Below are 19734 nucleotides of genomic sequence, written 5' to 3'. Positions count from 1 at the left end.
CCGAGCCTGGTCATTCTGAACCGTTGCGTCACTCCTAATGAGGTTGGCCCACTGGTTAGGGCCAAAGCATCCCTGTAAACATTGGTGATGTGCAGATAGGTTGGGGGTGTCTGTTAGGTGGGTGGAGACTCCTTCAGCACCTGCGGTCCTGGCATCTGGGTCCCAAGTGGGATGGCCTGGTGGGCATCGATGGCTGTCGTGCAGAACCTTCACCAGTGTGTTGTCGGTGTGATGGGGATTCCTGGACGGGAGGGCGGAAGGTCGGAAGGTCTGCTCTCGCGGGCAACCCCCGCAGGTCAGCCGGGCAGCTACGGGCACTGCTGTCTCCTCTGGGGCATGGCTGCTAGGCAAGGACACCCTCCACGTGGGTTGCAGGTGGTGACGGTCTGTAGAAACATGTGTCTGCGAGAGCAGCTGCCCCAGGTGGTGGGGGATTTGGGCGATCATGCTGGTCAGCCATGTCACTAGTTCTCAACCAGCTCATCTCAGTGGAAGCCTGAGTCCTCGGTGCTCGGCAGGACCTCTGGGGGCGGGGTGGGGGGGGTCAGTGAACTGACAAGCCTGGAGTTGGGAGGCTTTGTCCCTGCAGAAGGGCTGGGGGCTGAGACCCGGGGAGACTGGGATGTTCTGCTCTGGGTAGGTATGGCTGTGATGTTCCAGAACCCTGTAGGGTATGCTCTCTTTTCTTTTCGAAGGTTCAGGGTGCTCCTAGTCCTGGGAAGCTTATCTCAGCTTCATGTTTCTCTGATGGGATGACCTGATGCTCTTTCTCTCCGTCCACATGGACCTGCAGACCCACCAGAGGGTTCAGTCAATATGGCCACCAGCTGACCACATACACAGCTGCCTCCTGCCTCCCCCTCCCTGGGACCCACCCAAGCCTTTCTGGGCCTTCCTTATGGGGAGTCTCCCACTGGCCTCTTCTCCCTCATGGTGGATCTCCCTCCAGCAAAAGGTGCCGACGTCACCTTCTTGAATGCCCCAATACCACCTCTCTTAGCACTAGCGGATTCCTAGGGCTCTCACTGCCTCCTTTGTAACCTATCCCCAATAAAGGGACAGTACGGTATGTTAATTGCAATGTGTTTTGTCGGCAAAATGGACCTTTGCCAGTTTTTTGTGTTTTAAAACAGTTTATGTTCTAAAAAGAACATGATGTAACACATGCAAGGTAGACGTTCTTGGGTTCCTTTAATTTGTTTTGTTTTTGATATGGGAAGATGTAGACCCTGAGCTTTAGGGGAGAAGAACAGGAGTGTCTCGATATCCCAAACCAGCACTGAAAACGCCCCACTCACGTGGAATGGATGGAAACGTCTGGAATGGCTGAGGCCGATCACAGCTGGTTGTTCTGGGGCCACTGGTGTTTTGGAGTGTACGTTACGGCACGTACCCTGCGTTCCCCCATCTCTCCCTAGGCAGAAGGGATCCTCTGTTCCGCACGGAGCGGCCCCTTTGGCCAGGCCATTAGGAGCTCCCACCCCTTGCACTTCGCAGCAGTTGGTGGGGATAAAGGAGCTGAACGCTCTCACCCACACTGGGCTTTGGGGGCTCAGGAGCCCTGCAGCAACACGGGAGTGGGTCTGAGGACACCCAAAAGGTGGCTGCAGAAAGGAGGCTGCTCTGATGTCTGCTGTAGGAGCTGCGCGTCCAAGGGCTTACAGCCTGCAGAGACTGGGAAAAGCAGAACGGGGTCAGTGGGACTAGGAACAGAGCAGGGAGAGGATGGGAATCAGGACGGGGCTGGAGGCAGGCTTTTGACTCCGCCGGGAGAGGAGGAGGGAGCAAGTCAGGGGATGAAGTCCGCCACCCTCATCCCTCCGCCAGACCCTGCTCCTGTGGCTGCTCCTGGTTAGGGACCCTGAGAGAATGTTAGCTTGGAGGTCAGCGGTCCAGCTCCTTCCCGAGGCTCACTCACGCTTTAAACAACAAACGTGTCCATGGTGCACCCTGGTTAGAAATGCAGCGTTTAAGGAAGCTCAAGGCCTCTTCCTTGGGAGCGCCCCAGAAACAAAATTAGAAACAGTAACCGGTTTTTAATAAGTTGTATATCCGTGCTTGTAGCCTCTCCTCCTTCCATGTGCAGAGATCAGAGTTTTTGGTCAAAGTGCTGACTGGACATTGGCTGATGCTGTGCGTGTGTGTGTGTGTGTGTGTGTGTGTGTGTCCGTCCGTCCGTGATGCAGCTCTGTGTTTAGTATCTGTTTTCTCCACTGGAAAGTAAGAGCCAGAAGAGGAGTCTTTACCGTGCTTGGTAAATACTTGTTGTAGCTTGGATTCTTCGGAAAACAGACCTGAACACAGAGTTTAGGGAACAGGATGTTTACTAAACAGCACCTGTGAGGGAAGAAGCAGAAAGCAGGATTGGACCCATCGATCTCTCCCCCAGACTCCAGCACAGCCTGTGCTTCCCCCACTGAACTCTCTTTCAGAGCTGTCTGTCCTCAGTTGGAGGAAACCGGCCAGGCCGCCATCAACCCGTGGGACATATGCCTTCCTGGAAAGGGGATGCCCCGTGGTGAGGCCACTGTGTGTAGCTCGGCAGTCCCTGAAGGAGCCGGGAGTCGACACTGCCTCCCGAAGGCACCCTTGCCAGCGGGGGACACCGGGCCTTCCCTGGAAAGAGGGGCAGGTGATACTTGCCGTTGTCACCAACTCATCCCCATCGCAGTTTCTGTATATAGATTCTGAGCGTGTGGGTGTCTTCAGGTGGTGGAAACTGTGTAAGTGCGCATCGGTGTTGTGAATATTGTGAATGTTTGTACGAGCATGGAGTTTTTGTGTGTGAAGTTGGGGAGTGTGTAGGTTTGCGCTTGTGTCTGGGCAGGGGGGGGGGGGCGTTGGATGGCCCTTGTATGTTGTGCTGAGCATTGTTGGGGGTCCCGAGCTGGTAGATCGTATTAAGAACCAGTCTTGGATTAAGACCTCCTTCAGCCGGTCATACCCACGCAGCCTCAGCAGGGAGCTCCCTCGGCACCTGAGCAACACCGTGGGGAAGTGAAAAGCACAGGGTGGTTTGATCGAACGCACAGTTTCAGCACACCCGCCTCCCTCAAAGGAAGGAGAGTCACAAGATTTACTTCCAGGTCCCTGTAACGGGCGTGCAGTGAGCCAGGGGAAGGGCAGTTGTCCATCTTGGGCCACAGCCAGCAGACGTAGAGTGCAGGGTAGCAAGCACCTAGTACTGCCAGGTGGTTGGGGTGGAGGTTGCTCGCTTTTCACGGGCTCAGCTCTGGAGGGTTACTTTCCAAGGTGCCCTAGGAAAAGCAGAGTGGGAGCTTGGGGTGGGAATTCTAAGCTCAGGCCCTAATCGAAATGTCCAGACTGGGTGTGAGCAGGCTGTCCTGCTGTAGTCACGCGGGCAGCACCTCACGAGGGCGGTTTTCTCATTGTGAGACTGGAGCTCTGTACGCGTGTGTGCCAGTGACGTGAGGGTGTGTGTGCGCTGGGGTTGTGTGAATTCCTGTGAATATTCAGGGTGCTTGCAGGAAGTTTGTGTGGTGTGTTGAGTGTGTATAGTACAGGCTGAGTTGTGTGTGTGAATTCAGTGTTTAGTGAGTCATCTTTTTCTTTAAAAACTTACTTAAATTCTGGCTAGTTAACATGCAGTGCAATCTTGGTTTCAGGAGTAGAATTCAGTGATTCATCCCTTATGTCTAACACCCAGGGCTCATCCAAAGTGCCCTCCTTAATACTCACCGCCCATTTACCCCACCCCCGTCAACCCTCAGTTTGGTTCTCTGTCTTTAAGAGTCTCTTATGGTTTGCCTCCCTGTGTATTTCCCCCCCTCCCATATGTTCATCTGTTTTGCATCTTAAAACCACATATGGGTGAAATCATACTAATCTAATATATACATTTGAGGATTGGGGGTTGCTTATGTATGTGTCTGGGTGCATGTGCACTTGGGACACGAAAGGTCGCGTATGTGTATGTTTCTATTTGTAAGGGGTCCATAGTGTGTTTGAGGAATTTTGAAGGGTTCCTGTGTATTTTGAGAGGTTTAAGGGGTTGGTTCTATATATTCAGTACTTTTTTTTTTCTGGAGGCCTCGGGTTGGGACAGCGGTTGGGGGGACTGTTGTATGTGTGTGTGTTTTGTGTTTGGAAGGAGGCTGGGGAGAAGCAATGTGAACCAGGACAAAGAAGGTTGTAGAATAACTTGTGGGTATATGGGGGTATGAGATAGTTTGGGGTAATTTTAAGGATGTGTAGGGATTGTATATGTGTGATTTGGGGGGGCAAGGAGAGCTGTGTGTATACAGGTGGTGTGGAATGGTGTGAGGGTGGGTGTGGGTGCGTGTGGTTTGGCTGGATGGTGTGGCTGGTTGTGTGCATTTTGAGACTATGGTGAATATGTGTATGTGCGTTTCAGAAGAGGTAGAGTTATGCATTTTAATGCTTCATGTGTTGGTTTTGTGTGTGTTTGCAATATCAGTGTTATACCTGTATTCATGCATCCTGTCAGGGTAAGAATTTAGGGAGTGGAGGGATTTGGGAGATTGGGGTTGTTAGTGTATTGGGGTGTTTTGAGTGGTGTGTGCAGAATTGAGGGGTGTAGACATGGTATTTATAGGTTCTCAAGAGGGAGATGGGTGTACGTTTGTATCAGCGTGGTAAGGTCATTGTTTTTGGGGGGGAGTGACCATTTAGGAGAAGGTAGGAAACCCTGTCTGTGTCTGTCTGAGGGTATTTATGTGTTTGAGCTTTGAAGGCATGCCTATGTGGATGTTCACAGCTCTAGGGGACTGTGTGTGGTATATGTGGGATTAGAGGATTGTGTCTAACATTAAGGAGTATGTGAGTTTGGTTTTAATGTATTCAGTTATTGTTGGAGGGTTTGTGTGCATTGCATTGGGGGTTTTATGAGGTTGAGTGGATTTTTTGGGGATACGGGGATGGTTGGAAGTGCATTTTTTTAGTTAAAAATTTTTAAATGTATGTTTGTTTTGAGAGAGACAGAGGCAGAGTGTGAGCGGGAGAGGGACAGACAGAGAGGGAGACACAGAATCTGAGCAGCCTCCAGGCTCTGAGTTGCCAGCAAAGAGTCCGACGCAGGGCTTGATCCCATGGACTGCAGGATCATGACCTGAGCCGAAGTCGGAGGCTTAACTGACTGAGCCACCCAGGTTCCCTGGGAGTGCATTATTTTATTGAAGGCCATAGCCGTAACTTTATTGGGGCTGAGGGTTTATGTATATTTGGGGCATGAGGGTTCTGGGTACACAACCAGGCATCTGATAGGTAGAGGGTTTGTGTGTTTGAGGATGTGTGGAGCTCTGTGGGCCTGTTTGATGGTGGCACAGATGACTGTGACTGGGATATGGGGCTGTGTTGGTGGCTGTAAGTCTCCCCCATGTGTACTGACCCTTGTTTGTTCTGACCTTCTGTGACTTGCCGTCATCCTGTCTCTTCTCTAGGGCAGCCATTCCCCTGGAATTGTCAGCAGTCTTCTCATTTTCACCTGGATTGGACTGGAAATATCACTTCTGCTGGTGGCTGGATGCAGAATGGGGCTGAGTCCCCCAGGAGTCCTGTCCTCAGTGGGGTGGCTGGTAGGTCAGGACTTGCCCTCCAGGAAGTCAGACATGACCAGCCCTCTCCAGAATGTGCTGGCAGGACTGACCTATTGGATGGACTCTGCTAGGAGAAAAGTAGACCCAGACCGTTCCTGAGAGAGAAACCTGTTTCCTCCCTTGGGTGGCTCCCACTGGAGCAGGCATGGCATAGAACTTCAATAGACTGGCTGTAAAATTATAAACGGTGACCTTTTTAGAATGCAACATGTTTCCCGTTATCCAAATATTGACAGCCAAAACTCTTGGTGTCCTAAACTGTTGAAGAAAGAGCAGAGCCAAACTGAGTGCCCAGCTGTGTTTATCAGGCTCCATTGAAAATGCAAATTTGCATCATCACTGCATCACTTGAGTTTCTAGTGTGTGCAGGGCACTGTGTGGAGTACTTTCACATGCATGTATTCCAAATCCATAAAAACCCCACTAGGTGGAAACATTAATTGTTTCACTTTTGCAGGTGATGAAGTTGATGTTCAGAGGTGGGCAATCATGATGAAGCACCTTGTATGTGCCAGAGTATCGGTCATACTTGTTAACCCCTCCCAGCAAACTAAACATAACCCTGATCAATGCATCCGGATGCCAGGCTTTGAAGACACAAAGTAGATCCCAGCAGCGGAATCTCTGTTTTTATCTAGTAGTTTCAGGTCTTAAGTCTTTTTTATCCATTTAGAGTTGATTTTTGTGATGGAAGTTGAATAAGGGACCAGTTTCACTCTTAAGCATGTTTTCCCATCACCATTTATTAGAGACTACCCTTTCCCCACTTTGTGAGTTCTTGGAATCCTTCTTGAAGATCACACTATAGATGGATTTATTTCTGGGCTCTTGGGTCCATTTACCTGCAGGTCTATATGGCAGTACTGTATTATTTTGATTATTGTAGCTTTGTAATATATTTTGAAATCAGGAAATGTGATGCCTCAGGCTTTGCTCTTGTTCAAAGTTGTTTTGGCTCTTCAGGATCTGTGGTTCCCTATAAATTTTTGGATTGTTTTTCTATTTCTGTAAAGATTCCATTGGAATTTTAATACGGATTGCGTGAAATCGATAGGGCACTTTAGGCCGTATGGGCATTGAAACAATATTTTTTTGGATTCTATATTTTTTATTTCTGCTCTGATCTTTATTTTTTCTCTTATTCTGCTGGCCTTGGGGTTTCTTTGTTGTTCTGCTTCTAGTTTGTTTAGGTGTGCTGTTAGATACTGTATTTGGGATTTTTCTTGTTTCTTGAGATAGGCCTGAATTGTAGTGTATTTTCCTCTTAGGACTTGAGGCATCACTTTTTATTGCATCCTCTTTCCCTTCTGATTTTCTTGATTCAAGTCCTCTTTACTTAATTAATGTAGTTAAGGGTGTGTTGAATTTATCTTTTCAAGAATCACCACTTAGTTTTTAAAACTTTTTCTGCTGTTTTTTCTGTTCTTTACTTGATATAGTTCTGTTTTAATCTGTATTATTTCCTTCCTTCTGCCAACTTGAGGATTATGTTTTTCTTTTTTTCCTTAGGTCCTTGAGGTGTAAAGGTAGGCTGTTTATTTGAGGTCCTTTTTATTTTATTTTTTTGATAGAGGTATTTCTGACTATAAACTTCCATCTTAGTACTTACTGCCTTTGCTGCATCCTGTGAGTTTGGGTGTGCTGTGTTTCTTTGAGTTTGTCTTGATACACTTTTTCAATTCCCTTCTGATTTCCTCTTTGAGCAAATGGTTGTTCAAGAGTGGGCTGTTTAGTTTCTACATTAGTGAATTTGTTTTGTTCGTTTGTTTGTTTTTGCTGCTAGTGATTTCTAGTTTCATTCCCTTGTGGTCAGAAAAGATCCTTTGAATAATTTTGATCTTCTTAATTTAAGATCTGTTTGTGGCTTAACGTATTATTTATCCTGGAAAGCGTTGCTTGTGTACTAGAAATGAATCTTTGCTGCTGTTGGATGGAATATGAGTTCTGTGTATGTCTATAAGGTCCATTTGATCTATAATATTGTTCAAGTCAACTGTTTCTTTACTGATTTTCTGTCTGGATATTCTGTGTTATTATAAGTGAGTTTTTGAAGTCCCCTAACATCATTATAGTGCAATATAATACGTCAGCATTTACTTTATATGTTTAGGTGCTTGGATATTGGGTGTACATATGGTTGTTATATCTTCCTGTTAAATGGACTCTTTAATCGTCATATACAGACCTTTTATGGTCTACAGAAAGTTTTTGACTTAAAACCTATTTTGTATAAAACTCCTGGTTGGGTTTTTTTTTTTTGTATAAAAACTCCTAGTTTGTTTTGGTTACTATTTGAGTGGGGTATTGTATCCTTTTCCATCCCTTAACTCTGAGTCTATATAGGTTTGAATATAAATGAATATCTTGTAAGTAGTGTATACATGTCATCCTTGAACTGCACGAATTTGAACTACATGGGTCCATTTTTTCTCCACATTCTTGCCAACACCTGTTTCTTGTGTTGTTGATTTTAGCCATTCTGACAGGTGTGAGGTGATATTGTAATTTTCATTTTCATTTCCTTGATGATGAGTGATGATGAGCATCTTTTCATGTTGGCTATTTGGATTTCTTTGGAGAAATGTCTGTTCATGTTTTGGGCCCATTTTTTAAATATTAAACTTATTTAAATTCAAGTTAGTTAACATACCGTGAAGTATTGGTTTCAGGAGTAGAACCCAGTATGATTTATCACTTACATATGACACCCAGTGCTCATCCCAACAAGTACCCTTCTTAATGCCCATCACCCATTTAGTCCATTGCCCCCCAGCTCCCCTCTGTTAACCCCCAGTTCTCTGCTATGGTTTGCCTCCCTCTGTTGTTCCTTCCCTTCCCCTATGTTGATCTGTTATGTTTCTGAAATTCCACATAGGAGTGAAATCATATGATAATTGTCTTTCTCTGCCTGACATTTACTTACCAAATACACTCTAGTTCCATCAGCGTTGTTGCAGGTGTCAAGATTTCATTCTTTTTCATCGTTGAGTAATACTCCATCGTGTGTACGTGTATATGCGCATCTTCCATATCCAGCAGTCAGTGGGCATTTGGGCTCTTTCCATAATTTGGCTGTTGTTGATAATGCAGCTATAAACATTGGGGTGCGTGTGCCCCTTTGAATCAGCATTTTTGTATCCTTTGGATAAATACTTAGCAGTGCAATTGCTGGGTTGTAGGGTAGTTCTGTTTTTAATTTTTTGAGGAGCCTCCATACTGTTTTGCAGTTTGCTTTCCCATCAACAGTGCAAAAGTGTTCTCCTCTTTCTGCATCCTCACCAACATCTGTTGTTTCCTGAGTTAATTTTAGCCGTTCTGACAGGTGTGAGGTGGTATCTTGGGTTATTTGCTTTTTGGGTGTTGAGTTTTATAAATTCTTTATAGGTGTTGTATGCTAATCCTGTATTGGATATGTCATTTGCAAATATCTTTTTTTTTTTTTTTCATATTTTAACGTTTATTTTTGAGACAGCACAAGCAGGGGAGGGCAGAGAGAGAGGGAGACACAGAATCCAAAGCAGGATCCGGGCTCTGAGCTGTCAGCACAGAGCCTGACCCGGGGCTCAAACTCATGGACTGCAAGATCATGACCTGACCCAAAGTCGGATGCTTAACTGAGTCATCCAGGTACCTCAAAACCCACAAAATTTGAATAAAGCCATCCCCCAGTGAATTCGGGTATAAAGTTTGCTTTAAATACTTCTTTGGGGAAGACAATACCACGCTGCTACTCAATTAAAAGAAACATTTTTACAGTCTTGACGTCTTTTATTTTTTTTACATTTATCACGCCATGAATTCATAGGGAATGGGTTCCAACAGCTCAGGCTCCTTTCCATTGGCTCTCACAAAGTGTGCTTCTGTGGGTGGGGCAGGCTGGCGCTTCAGTTGAACCCAAGTACCTTTCTCCTGGGCTTCTTTCTTTTTCTGATCATTTTCCTTCACACACTTCAGGAAGCTGTCTCGGCTCTTTGAGTGCTTAATGTGCTCGATATGTACATTAATTCTCTTAGCAAGAGTCTTGCCCTTAACTTGTTTGTTTACAACAGTGCCAACAGCATGCTGGGTAACATTGTAGACTCTTCCAGTTTTGCCATGGTAACATTTGTGGGGCATTCCTTTTTGAACAGTGCCCATTCCCTTGATGTCCACAATATCACCTTTCTTGTAGATTCGCATGTATGTTGCCAAAGGAACACCTCCATGTTTTCTAAAAGGCCTAGAGAACATATATGGAGTACCTCTCCTCTTTCCCTTTGTGTTGGTCATTTTGGCGAATTACTGGAAGATGGCGGTTCTGGCCGAAAGGCAAATATCTTCTATTCTAAAGGTTGTCTTTTAGTTTTGTTGGTTTTTTTCCTTCACTGTGCTGAAGATTTTCATTTTGATATAGTTCCAGTAGTTTACTTTTGCTTTTATTTCCCTTTCCTCAAGAGGTATATCTAGAAAGAAGCTGCTATGGCCTATGTCAAAGAAAATACTGCCTATATTCTCTTCTAGGATTTTTAAGGTTTCAGGTCTCACATTTAGGTCTTTAATCCATTTTGAAATCATTTTTATGTATGGTGTAAGAAGATGGTCCAGTTACGTTCTTTTGCATGTTGAGCGCAGTTTTCCCAACACTGTTTGTTGAAGAGACTGTGTTTTCCTATTGGATGTTCCTTCTTGCTTTGTCAAAGATTAATCGACCGTATAGTTGTGGGTTTATTTCTGGGTTTATGTGTCTCTTTTTATGCCAGTACCATACTGTTTTGATTACTGTAGCTTTTTGATAGAACTTAAAGTCCAGATTGGCAATGCCCTCCAGCTTTGCTTTTATTTTTCAAGATTGGTTTGACTGTTCAGGGTCTTTTGTGGTTCGATACAAATTTTAGGACTGTTTGTTCTAGTCCCGTAAAAAATGCTGTTAGTATTTTGATAGGGACTGCATTAAACGTATAGATTGCTTTGAGTAGTATGGACATTTTCACAGTATTTGCAGATGCCATGATGCTGCATACAGAAAATCCTAAAGACTCCACTGAAAAACTGCTACAGCTGATAAATGAATTCAGTGAATTTTCAGGATACAAAATAAATGTGCAAAAATCTGTTGCATGTCTATACACCAACTGTGGGAGATGCAGGAGAGAAGCATCAAAGGAAAAGACTTCAAAAGGGAAGGGCTGGAGAAGGTGCAAGGCCTTAGGACATGTTTACACAGCTGACCATGGCTGCGACTAGTAAGGAACGCCTAAAGCCATTAACATTGTCAGGGCCAGATCCTCCTTCGCACGTGACACTTCCTAGTGTTATAGAAACCAACTAACTCGAAATTCAACCTTGAAAAACTAAACCATTAGATTGATTAACACACTTGCTTAGCTGACTTTATGCACATAGTCTATATCGATTATCCTAATGAAAAGAAGCTTCATTGTGGAGTCAGGGCCTCATTCCGACTTGAGTATGAGGACCTTCACTTAACTGCACTTTGTTTGCAGACTCATCTTTTGCAACTCCGGCCATACTCCTTGCAACGACCAACAAGGAAGCATCAGAAAGAGAAATTAAGAAAACAGTCCCATTTACAGTTGTAGCCAAACTAATGAGATACCTAGGAGTAAATCTTACCAAAGAGGTGAAAGACCTGTACTTTCACCTGTACTGTGAAAACTATAAAACACTGATGAAATAAATTGAAGATGACACAAAAAATGCAAAGACATTCTGTGCTCATGGATTGGAAGAAAAATATTGTTAAAATGCGCTGACTGATTTTTTAGGGACTCTTGGGTGGCTTAGTCGATTGGGCATCTGACTTCGGCTCAGGTCATGATCTCGCAGCTCATGTTCGAACCCTGCATTGGGCTCTGAGCTGGCGGTTTGGAGCCTGGAGCCTGCTTCGAATTCTGTGACTCCTCTCTCTGCCCCTACCCCACTCGTTCTGTCTCTCTTTCTTTCTCTCTCTCCTTCAGATTCTGTGACTCCGTCTCTCTCTGCCCCTGTCCCTCTCATTCTCTCTTTCTCTCTCTCAAAAACAAATAAGCATTAAAATTTTTTTTAATGTCTTGACTAATTTTTTTTACAGAAATACTTATTTTTACTTCCTCTGTGTTTTCCTGACTCCATACTGTCATTTTTGTTGTTTGCTTTCTACTCAGAGTTCCCTTTAATATTTCTTGAAGGGCTGGTTTAGTGGTCATGAACTCCTTTAGTTTTTGTTTGGCTGGGAAACTCTATCTTTCCTTCTGTTCTGAATGATAGCCTTACTAGATAGAGTATTCTTGGCTACAATTTTTTCCCATTCACACGTTGAGTATATCATGCGACTCCCTTCTTGCTTGGAAAGTTTCTGTTGAAAAATCCCCTAATAGCCTTATGAGGGTTCTCTTGTTTGTTACTGTCTACTTTTGTCTTGCTGTTTTTAAAATACCTCTTTTTATCACTGTATTTTGACAATTATCTATCTTGGAGCGAATCTGCTTCTGTTGATTTTGTTGGGGGTTCCCTGTGCGTCCTGCATCTGGATATGTTTCCTTTCCCAGATTAGGGAAGTTTCCAGCTTTATTTCTTCAAATACATCTTCTGTCCCCTTCCTTTCTTCTAGGATGCCTATGATGTGAATATTACTATGCTTGATGGAGTCACTGAGTTCCCTGAGTGCCTTCTTGTTTTGCATAATTCTTTTTTTCTCCCTTTTGTTCAGTTTGATTACTTTTTGTTACTCTGTCTTCTAGGTCATTATGTTCCCCTGCTTCTTCCAGCCTGCCATTCATTCTATTAAGTGTGTTTCTCATTTGTTTATTGAACAGTTTATCTCTATGGTACTCCTTATCTCTGTGTTAAGGGTCTCACTCATGTCTTCCACTCTTTTCTCAAGCCCAGTGAGTATCCTTATGATCACTGCTTTAAATACTCCCATCAGGCATGTTACTTATATTTGTGTTGCTTAGGTCTTCAGCTGAGGCCTTGTCCTGTTGCTTCATTTGGGATAAATTCCTCTGTCTCCTCATTTTGCTTATGTCCCTGTGCCTGTTTCTGTTTGTTAGGCAAGTCAGCTGAGTCTCCTGTGCTTGAGGGTAATGGCCTATTGAAGAAGAGGTGCTGTAGTGCCCTGCAGTATAGTGTCACCTGTTCCCCAGGACCTGGTGCTTCCGGGAGTGGCTCTAAGGTATGCTGTTTGCGCTATGCTATTGAGTACGGGCTGCTTTATTCTTTGGGCCAGTTACTTGCAGAGCTCTCTTTGCCTGCTGTGGGCAGTGTTTGGTTCCTGGCTTGAATGTGGCGAGTTTTAACTGGGTGCTCCCTGGTCTGCTTGTGGAATGAGACCTGTTGCCACTGCCATGGGAACAAGACTCTGCAAACCTCCTGATTGGGAGATACATGTGAGCAGGGGTTTGGGCAGGTCTCCATGAGGAGGGGCCTGCCAAGCTGGGGATGAGGCTGTTGACTGGGAAGAGTGGTTCTATCAGAGGGTGTGGGGGTGGGACTTGGTGTAAACAAGTTAGGTTGTGAGTGCTGATACTGCACTGGTTCCTACAGTTTGCCCTGTGCTTTTGCTAAGGGGTAGAGGAGGGAAATGGCTCTGGCCAGTTCCTTTGTTCCCAGAATGTTCCATGAATGCTGCCTCTCTGAGATGTGCTCTAAAATGAGCACATAACCTCCCCACTGTGTGCCCCAGGCACTCTTCAGATTCCTGTTTTTTTTTCTTTTTCTCTTTTATTTATTTAAATTCAAGTATTGGCATACAATGTAGGCTTGGTGTCAGGAATAGAATCCAGTGATTCCTCACTTAGGTATGACACCCAGTGATCATCACAAACAAGTGCCTTCCTTAATACCCATCGCCCATTTAGCTCATCCTCCACCTCCCCTTCAACAACCCTCAGTCTGTTCCCTGTACTTAGAGTCTCTTATGGTTTGTCTCCCCCCCGCCGCCCCGTTTTTATCTTATTTTTCCTTCCCTTCCCTTATGTTCATCTGTTGTGTTTCTCAAAGTCCACCTAGGAGTGAAATCATAGATATTTGTCTTTCTCTGCCTGACTTATTTTGCTTAGCATAATACACTCTAGTTCCATCCACATTATTGGAAATGGAAGGCTTCATTCTCTTTGATTGCCAAGTAGTATTCCATTGTGTGTATATATGTATGTATGTGTATGTATATGTATGTAGGTATGTATGTATACGTACATATACACCACATCTTCCTTATCCATTCATCAGTTGATAGACATTGGGGCTCTTCCCATAATTTGGCTATTGTTGATAGTGCTGTTATAAACATTGGGGGTGCATGTGCCCCTTTGAATCAGCATTTTTGTACCCTTTGGGTAAATACCTAATACTGCAATTTCTGGATTGTAGGATAGTTCTATTTTTAATTTTTTGAGAAACCTCCATACTGTTTTCCGGAGTGGCTGCACCGGTTTGCATTCTTACCAACAGGGAATAGTGTTCCCCTTTTTCTGTGTCCTCACCAATATCGGTGGTTTCCTGAGTTGTTCATTTTAGCCATCTGACAGGTGTGTGGTGGTATCTCATTGTGGTTTTGATTTGTATTTCCCCAATTATGAGTGATGTTGAGCATGTTTTCATGTGTCTGTTAGCAATCTGGATGTCTTCTTTGGAAAAGTGTTCGTGTCTCCTGCCCATTTCTTCACTGCATTATTTGTTTTTTGGGTGTTGAGTTCTTTATAAATTCTTTCTAAATTTTGAAAACTAACCCTTTATCTGAGATGTGATTTGCATATATCTTCTCCCATTCCATAGCTGCCTTTTAGTTTTGTTGATTGTTTGCTGTGCCTTTTATCTTGATGAGGTCCCAATTGTTCATTTTTGCTTTTGCTTCCCTTGCCTCTGGAGACATGTCTAGTAAGAATTTCCTGCGGCCATAATCGAAGAGGATGCTGTTTATTTTCTCCTATAGGATTTTGATTGTTTCCGGTCTCACATTTAGGTTTTTCATCCATTTTGAATTTATCTTTGTGTATAGTGTAAGAAAGTGCTCCAGTTTCAGTTGTCTGCGTGTTGCTGTCCAGTTTTCCCAGCACCATTTGTTGAAGAGACTGTCTTTTTCCCATTGGATCTTCTTTCTTGCTTTGTTGAGGATTAGTTGGCCATATGTCTGTGGGTCCATTTCTGGGTTTTCTGTTCTGTTCCATTGATCTATGTGTTTGTTTTTGTGTCCATACCATACTGTCTTGATGATTATAGATTTGTAATACAGCTAGAAGTCTGGAATTGTGATGCCTCCAGCTTTGGTTTTCATTTTCAACATAACTTTGGCTATTTGGGGTCTTTTCTGGTTCCATACAAGTTTTAGGACTGTTCTAGCTCTGTGAAGAATGCTGGTGGTATTTTGATAGGGGTTGTGCCGAATGTGTAGATTGCTTTGGATAGTATCGACATTTTAACAGTATTTGTTCTTCCATTCCATGAGTATGGAATGTTTTTCCATTTATTTGTGTCTTCAATTTCTTTCATAAGCTTACTATAGTTTTCAGTATACAGACCTTTTACCTCTTTGATTAGGTTTACTCCTAGGTATCTTACGGGTTTTGGTGCAATTGTAGATGGGATTGATTCCTCAATTTCTCTTTCTATTGCTTCATTGTTGATGTATAGAAATACAACTGCTTTCTGTATGTTGATTTTATATTTTGTGACTTTGCCGAATTCACATATCATTTCTACCAGTTTTTTGGTGGAATCTTTTGGGTTTTCCATAGTGTCACGTCATCTGAGAAGAGCGAGAGTTTGACTTACTCCTTGCCAGTTTGGATGACTTTTATTTATTTTTGTTTGATTGCTGAGACTAGGACTTTCAGTATGATACTGACAACAGTGGTGGGAGTGGCCATCCCTGTTGTGTTCCTGATTTTAGGGGGAAGGCTCTCAGTTTTTCCGCATTGAGGATGATCTTAGCTGTGGGCCTTTCATATGTGGCTTTTATGATCTTAAGGTATGTTCTTTCTATCCCTACATTCTTGAGGCTTTTTATCAAGAAAGGATGATGGGGGTGCCTGGGTGGCTCAGTCTGTTAAGCGTCTGACTTTGGCTCAGGTCATGATATCACAGTTCATGAGTTCGAGCCCCGCGTTGGGCTCTGTGCTGACAGCACAGAGCTTAGAGCCTACTTCAGATTCTGTGTCTCCCTCTCTCTCTACCCCTCCCTCACTCACACTCTGTCTCTCTCTCTCTCTAAGATAAATAAACATTAAAAAAATAAAAATAAATAAAAATTTTTTAAAAAGATGACGATAAAGAGGTCGGAAGAAATTTATTTTTTTAATTTACATCCACGTCAGTTAGCATATAGTGCAACAATGATTTCAGGAGTAGATTCCTTAATGCCCCTAATGCATTTATCCCATCCCCTCCCACACCCCCTCCAGTAACTGTTCTCCATATTTAAGAGTCTCTTATGTTTTTGTCCCCCTCCCTGTTTTATATTATTTTTGCTGCCCTTCCCTTATGTTCATCCGTTTTGTATCTTAAAGTCCTCATATGAGTGAAGTCATATGATATTTGTCTTTCTCTGAGTTATTTCGCTTAGCACAATACCGTCTAGCTCTGTCCACATAGTTGCGAATGGCAAGATTTCATTCTTTTTGATTGCTGAATGATACTCCATTTTATATATATATATATATATATATATATATATATATATATATATATATATACATACACCAGATCTTCTTTATCCATTCATCCATTGTTGGACATTGGGCTCTTTCCATACTTTGGCTCTTGTTGATAGTGCTGCTATAAACATGGGGGTGCAGGTGCCCCTTCAAAACAGCATACCTGTACCTGTTGGATAAATACCAAGTAGTGCAATTGCTGGGCCGTAGGGTAGTTCTATTTTTAATTTTTTGAGACACCTCCATACTATTTTCCAGAGTGGGTACACCAGTTTGCATTCCCACCAGCAGTGCAGAAGAGATCCTCTTTCTTTGCATCCTTGCCAACATCTGTTGTTGCCTGAGTTGTTAATGTTAGCCATTCTGACAGGTGGGGGGGGGTATCTCATTGTGGTTTTGATTTGTGTTTCCCTGATGATGAGTGATGCTGAGCATTTTTTCATGTATCGGTTGGCCATCTGGATGTCTTCTTTGGAGAAGTGTGTGTTCATGTCTTCTGCCCATTTCTTCACTGGATTATTTGTTTTTTGGGTGTTGAGTTTGATAAGTTCTTTATGGATTTTGGATACTAACCCTTTATCTGATATGTCGTTTGCAAATATCTTCTCCCATTCTGTTGGTTGCCTTTTAGTTTTGCTGATCGTTTCCTTTGCTCTGCAGAAGCTTTTTATTTTGATGAGGTCCCAGTAGTTCATTTTTGCTTTTGTTTCCCTCGCCTCCAGAGACGTGTTGAGTAAGAAGTTGCTGCAGCCAAGGTCAAAGAGATTTTTGACTGCTTTCTCCTCAAGTGTTTTGATGGCTTCCTGTCTTACTTTAGGTCGTCATTTATTTTGTTTTTTTTTGTGTGTGTGTATGGTGTAAGAAAGACGTCCAGGTTCATTTTTCTGCACGTCACTGTCCAGTTTTCTCAGCACCACTTGCTGAAGAGACTGTCTTTATTCCATTGGATATTCTTTTCTGCTTTGTCAAAGATTGGTTGGCCATATGTTTGTGGGTCCATTTCTGGGTTCTGTCTTCTGTTCCATTGATCTGAGTGTCTGTTCTTGTGCCAGTACCATACTGCCTTGGTGATTACAGCTTTGTAATACAGCATGAAGTCCGTTTATCGTCATTGTCTTGAACTCTCTGTTGGGTAAGTCACTTATCTCCCATTTCATTAAGTCAGTTTCTAGAGATTTATCTCATTCCTTTGGAACATATTCCCATTTCTTCACTTGACTGTCGGTGTGTTTTGTCTCACAGTTGAGTGATTGGCCTTGTGCAGGAGAAGCTCATCAGTCATCCTGGCCTGAGCTCCTCTGGTCTCTTAAACCTTTGTGATTGTTCCAGTTCCTGTCTTTGTTCTTGGTGGCTCCCTGTGGTTGAGGGTATGCCAAGAGCCATCAGTTTCCCAAAGGCATGGGAAATGGCCACTTGCCTGTCAGGTTCCCAATAAACTATTAGTTGCCTACCCCTTCCAGCTCCCTTAGGCTAGCTCGAAGGCCAGTCATCAAGCAGCAAATGGGAAAGTCAGGACATTGAATATACGATCTAGCCTCTGTTGGGGAGAAACCAAGGAGATGGGTTTTTTGCTTACATACTCTGTACTGAAACAGGGGAAATTATGCATTGCTGTGAATACTTTTGCACCCAAATACAACCTCCACCTTTTTTTCAATTGTCCTAGGGACTACCACATTTCATCATTACATAGAGATGGTGATTTGGGCTCCAGTCCCTGGAATGGCAGCTGAAAGAGTTGTGATGCTAGATATGTGGACAAGCTCCTTTCAGGAAAAAAACTGCAGACTTGATTTTACTGTTTAAAGTGTCCCCTCCCTGTGCTTTATCAGGGTATCAGGAGGATCCCAGTCAGCTACCACATGTAGGCTAATTAGAAGCCAGAACCTTAGGCAGCATCTAGGCAGATACGCACTCCTATTTCTTCCAGGTAGTAACTGGGAAATGGGCATTTTTACCTACACCCACTGTGCTGAATCTGGGTGCACAGATACAGGAAATCCTTGTAAGCCCATTTAAAAAATGCTTGTTTGCTATAGTCCCATGAGACTCATCAGTGCATGCCCTATTGGCTTTCAGAGATAGTTGCTTTGATCCTTCACCCCTCAAGTGGAAGCTATAAAATTTGGGCTATTAGGTGGGTAGGCAAGCTGCTTTCAAGGATATGCAGGTGACTTAGTTACATTGTTTCAGCAAGCTGGAAAAAGAGGGCAGGAGAAGAGCCCCCTGGCTCTTCTGGGCTCCAGAGAAGATCACAGTCAGCTCTAAAATTCAAGCTGATTAGAAGCTGAATTTTCAGGCAGCAACTAGGAATGTATGCAGGGCAGTCTTCTCAGTGAAAACTTGGGAGATAGAGATTTTTGTCTGCTCTCTATGTGCTGAGCCCAAAGGGATAGCTAGGGGGAGTGTTCATGTACCTGGCAACAGCTGCTTCCCTGTTTGCTATACTTCAGTGGAACTTGTGAATCCAAGACCCACCGGCTCTCAGTGCTAGGTAATTTAGATAGATCTATGTCCCTCAGGTGGCATTCTCAAAAGTTGGGGCACTAGACGTGTGGTCTAAACCCTTGTCTCCTCAGGGGGAAATAGGAGTTGGGGGTTCCCTACTGATTAAAAAGCAATAGGCCAAGGTAGGGTTATGGTAAGAGTGTGTCACAGCCTTTCCTATCCAATTTGATGTGGGTATTTTCTTTGTCACCTAGTATGTAGGAGTTACTCAACTAATTTATGGGTTTCTCTTTGAAGGAATTAACCTTTGTGTAGTTGTATATTCAGTTCATCTATAGAAGATTCAGGAGCTTCTTATGTCACCATCTTGGTGATGTATACCTGTTGATTTTTTGAAAAAGGCAACTCTTGGTTTCATTTTCTGCTTTTCTGTTCTTTGTATCTGTGCATATTCTTTATCTGTGTTTATTATTGTCATATACTAGTTTTGAGTTTATTCTACTTTCTTAAGGTGAAATATCAGTTTGACCATAATGTGTCTCAACGTGGGTCTCTTTGACTTTATCTTATTTGGGCTTTGTTTAACTTGTATTTTTATATCTATGTATTTACAAAACTAGGGAAGTTTTTGTTTTTGTCAGATAAGCTCTCTGGCTCTTTCTCTCTTTTTATTCTTTCTGGACTCACATAATACATACATTAGTTTGTAAGATGGATAACCATAATTCCCTTAGATTCTGTTTACATTTCTCTATTCTTTTTTCCTTTTTACTCTGAGAATTGATCACTTCACATCACTGTCTTCAAGTTTGTTGATGCTTTCCTCTGCCTGTTCAAATCTGTGTTTTAACCCCTTTTATGAAATTTTCAGTTTACTTACAATTTTTAGTTCTAGGCCTCTGGTTAGTTCTTTTTCATAAAGTCTTTTTGTTGATATTCACATTTCCTCATATATTATCTTACTGGTTTTCTTTAGTTCATTATTTGTGTTCTCCTGTTCCTTGAGCATATTTAAGATAGTTGTTTTAAAGTGTTCCTCTAGTCAGTCCAAAGCCTGTATTTCTTTAGGAATGAGATTT

At 43.2% G+C, this 19734-nt stretch overlaps 1 protein-coding gene across 1 annotated transcript; it reads right to left on the bottom strand.

Annotated features, from left to right (window-relative positions):
- Positions 1 to 9323: 9323 nt before the first annotated feature.
- Positions 9324 to 9865, bottom strand: LOC122205301 (60S ribosomal protein L21-like). The gene has a single exon (XM_042913575.1). The coding sequence runs from the start codon at positions 9843 to 9845 to the stop codon at positions 9363 to 9365; it is 483 nt and encodes a 160-aa protein (XP_042769509.1). The 5' UTR covers positions 9846 to 9865; the 3' UTR covers positions 9324 to 9362.
- Between the last annotated feature and the right edge of the window lie 9869 nt (positions 9866 to 19734).

This window comes from Panthera leo, chromosome D4 (genome assembly GCF_018350215.1).
Source record: "Panthera leo isolate Ple1 chromosome D4, P.leo_Ple1_pat1.1, whole genome shotgun sequence".
Taxonomy (NCBI): Eukaryota; Metazoa; Chordata; class Mammalia; order Carnivora; family Felidae; genus Panthera; species Panthera leo.
The sequence above is the reverse complement of the archived record's forward strand: the minus strand, read 5'-3'. Positions and strand labels throughout refer to the sequence as shown.

Excerpts from the sequence above, each read along its gene's own strand:
- LOC122205301 (XM_042913575.1), bottom strand. The coding sequence starts at position 9,845 with ATGACCAACACAAAGGGAAAGAGGAGAGGTACTCCATATATGTTCTCT.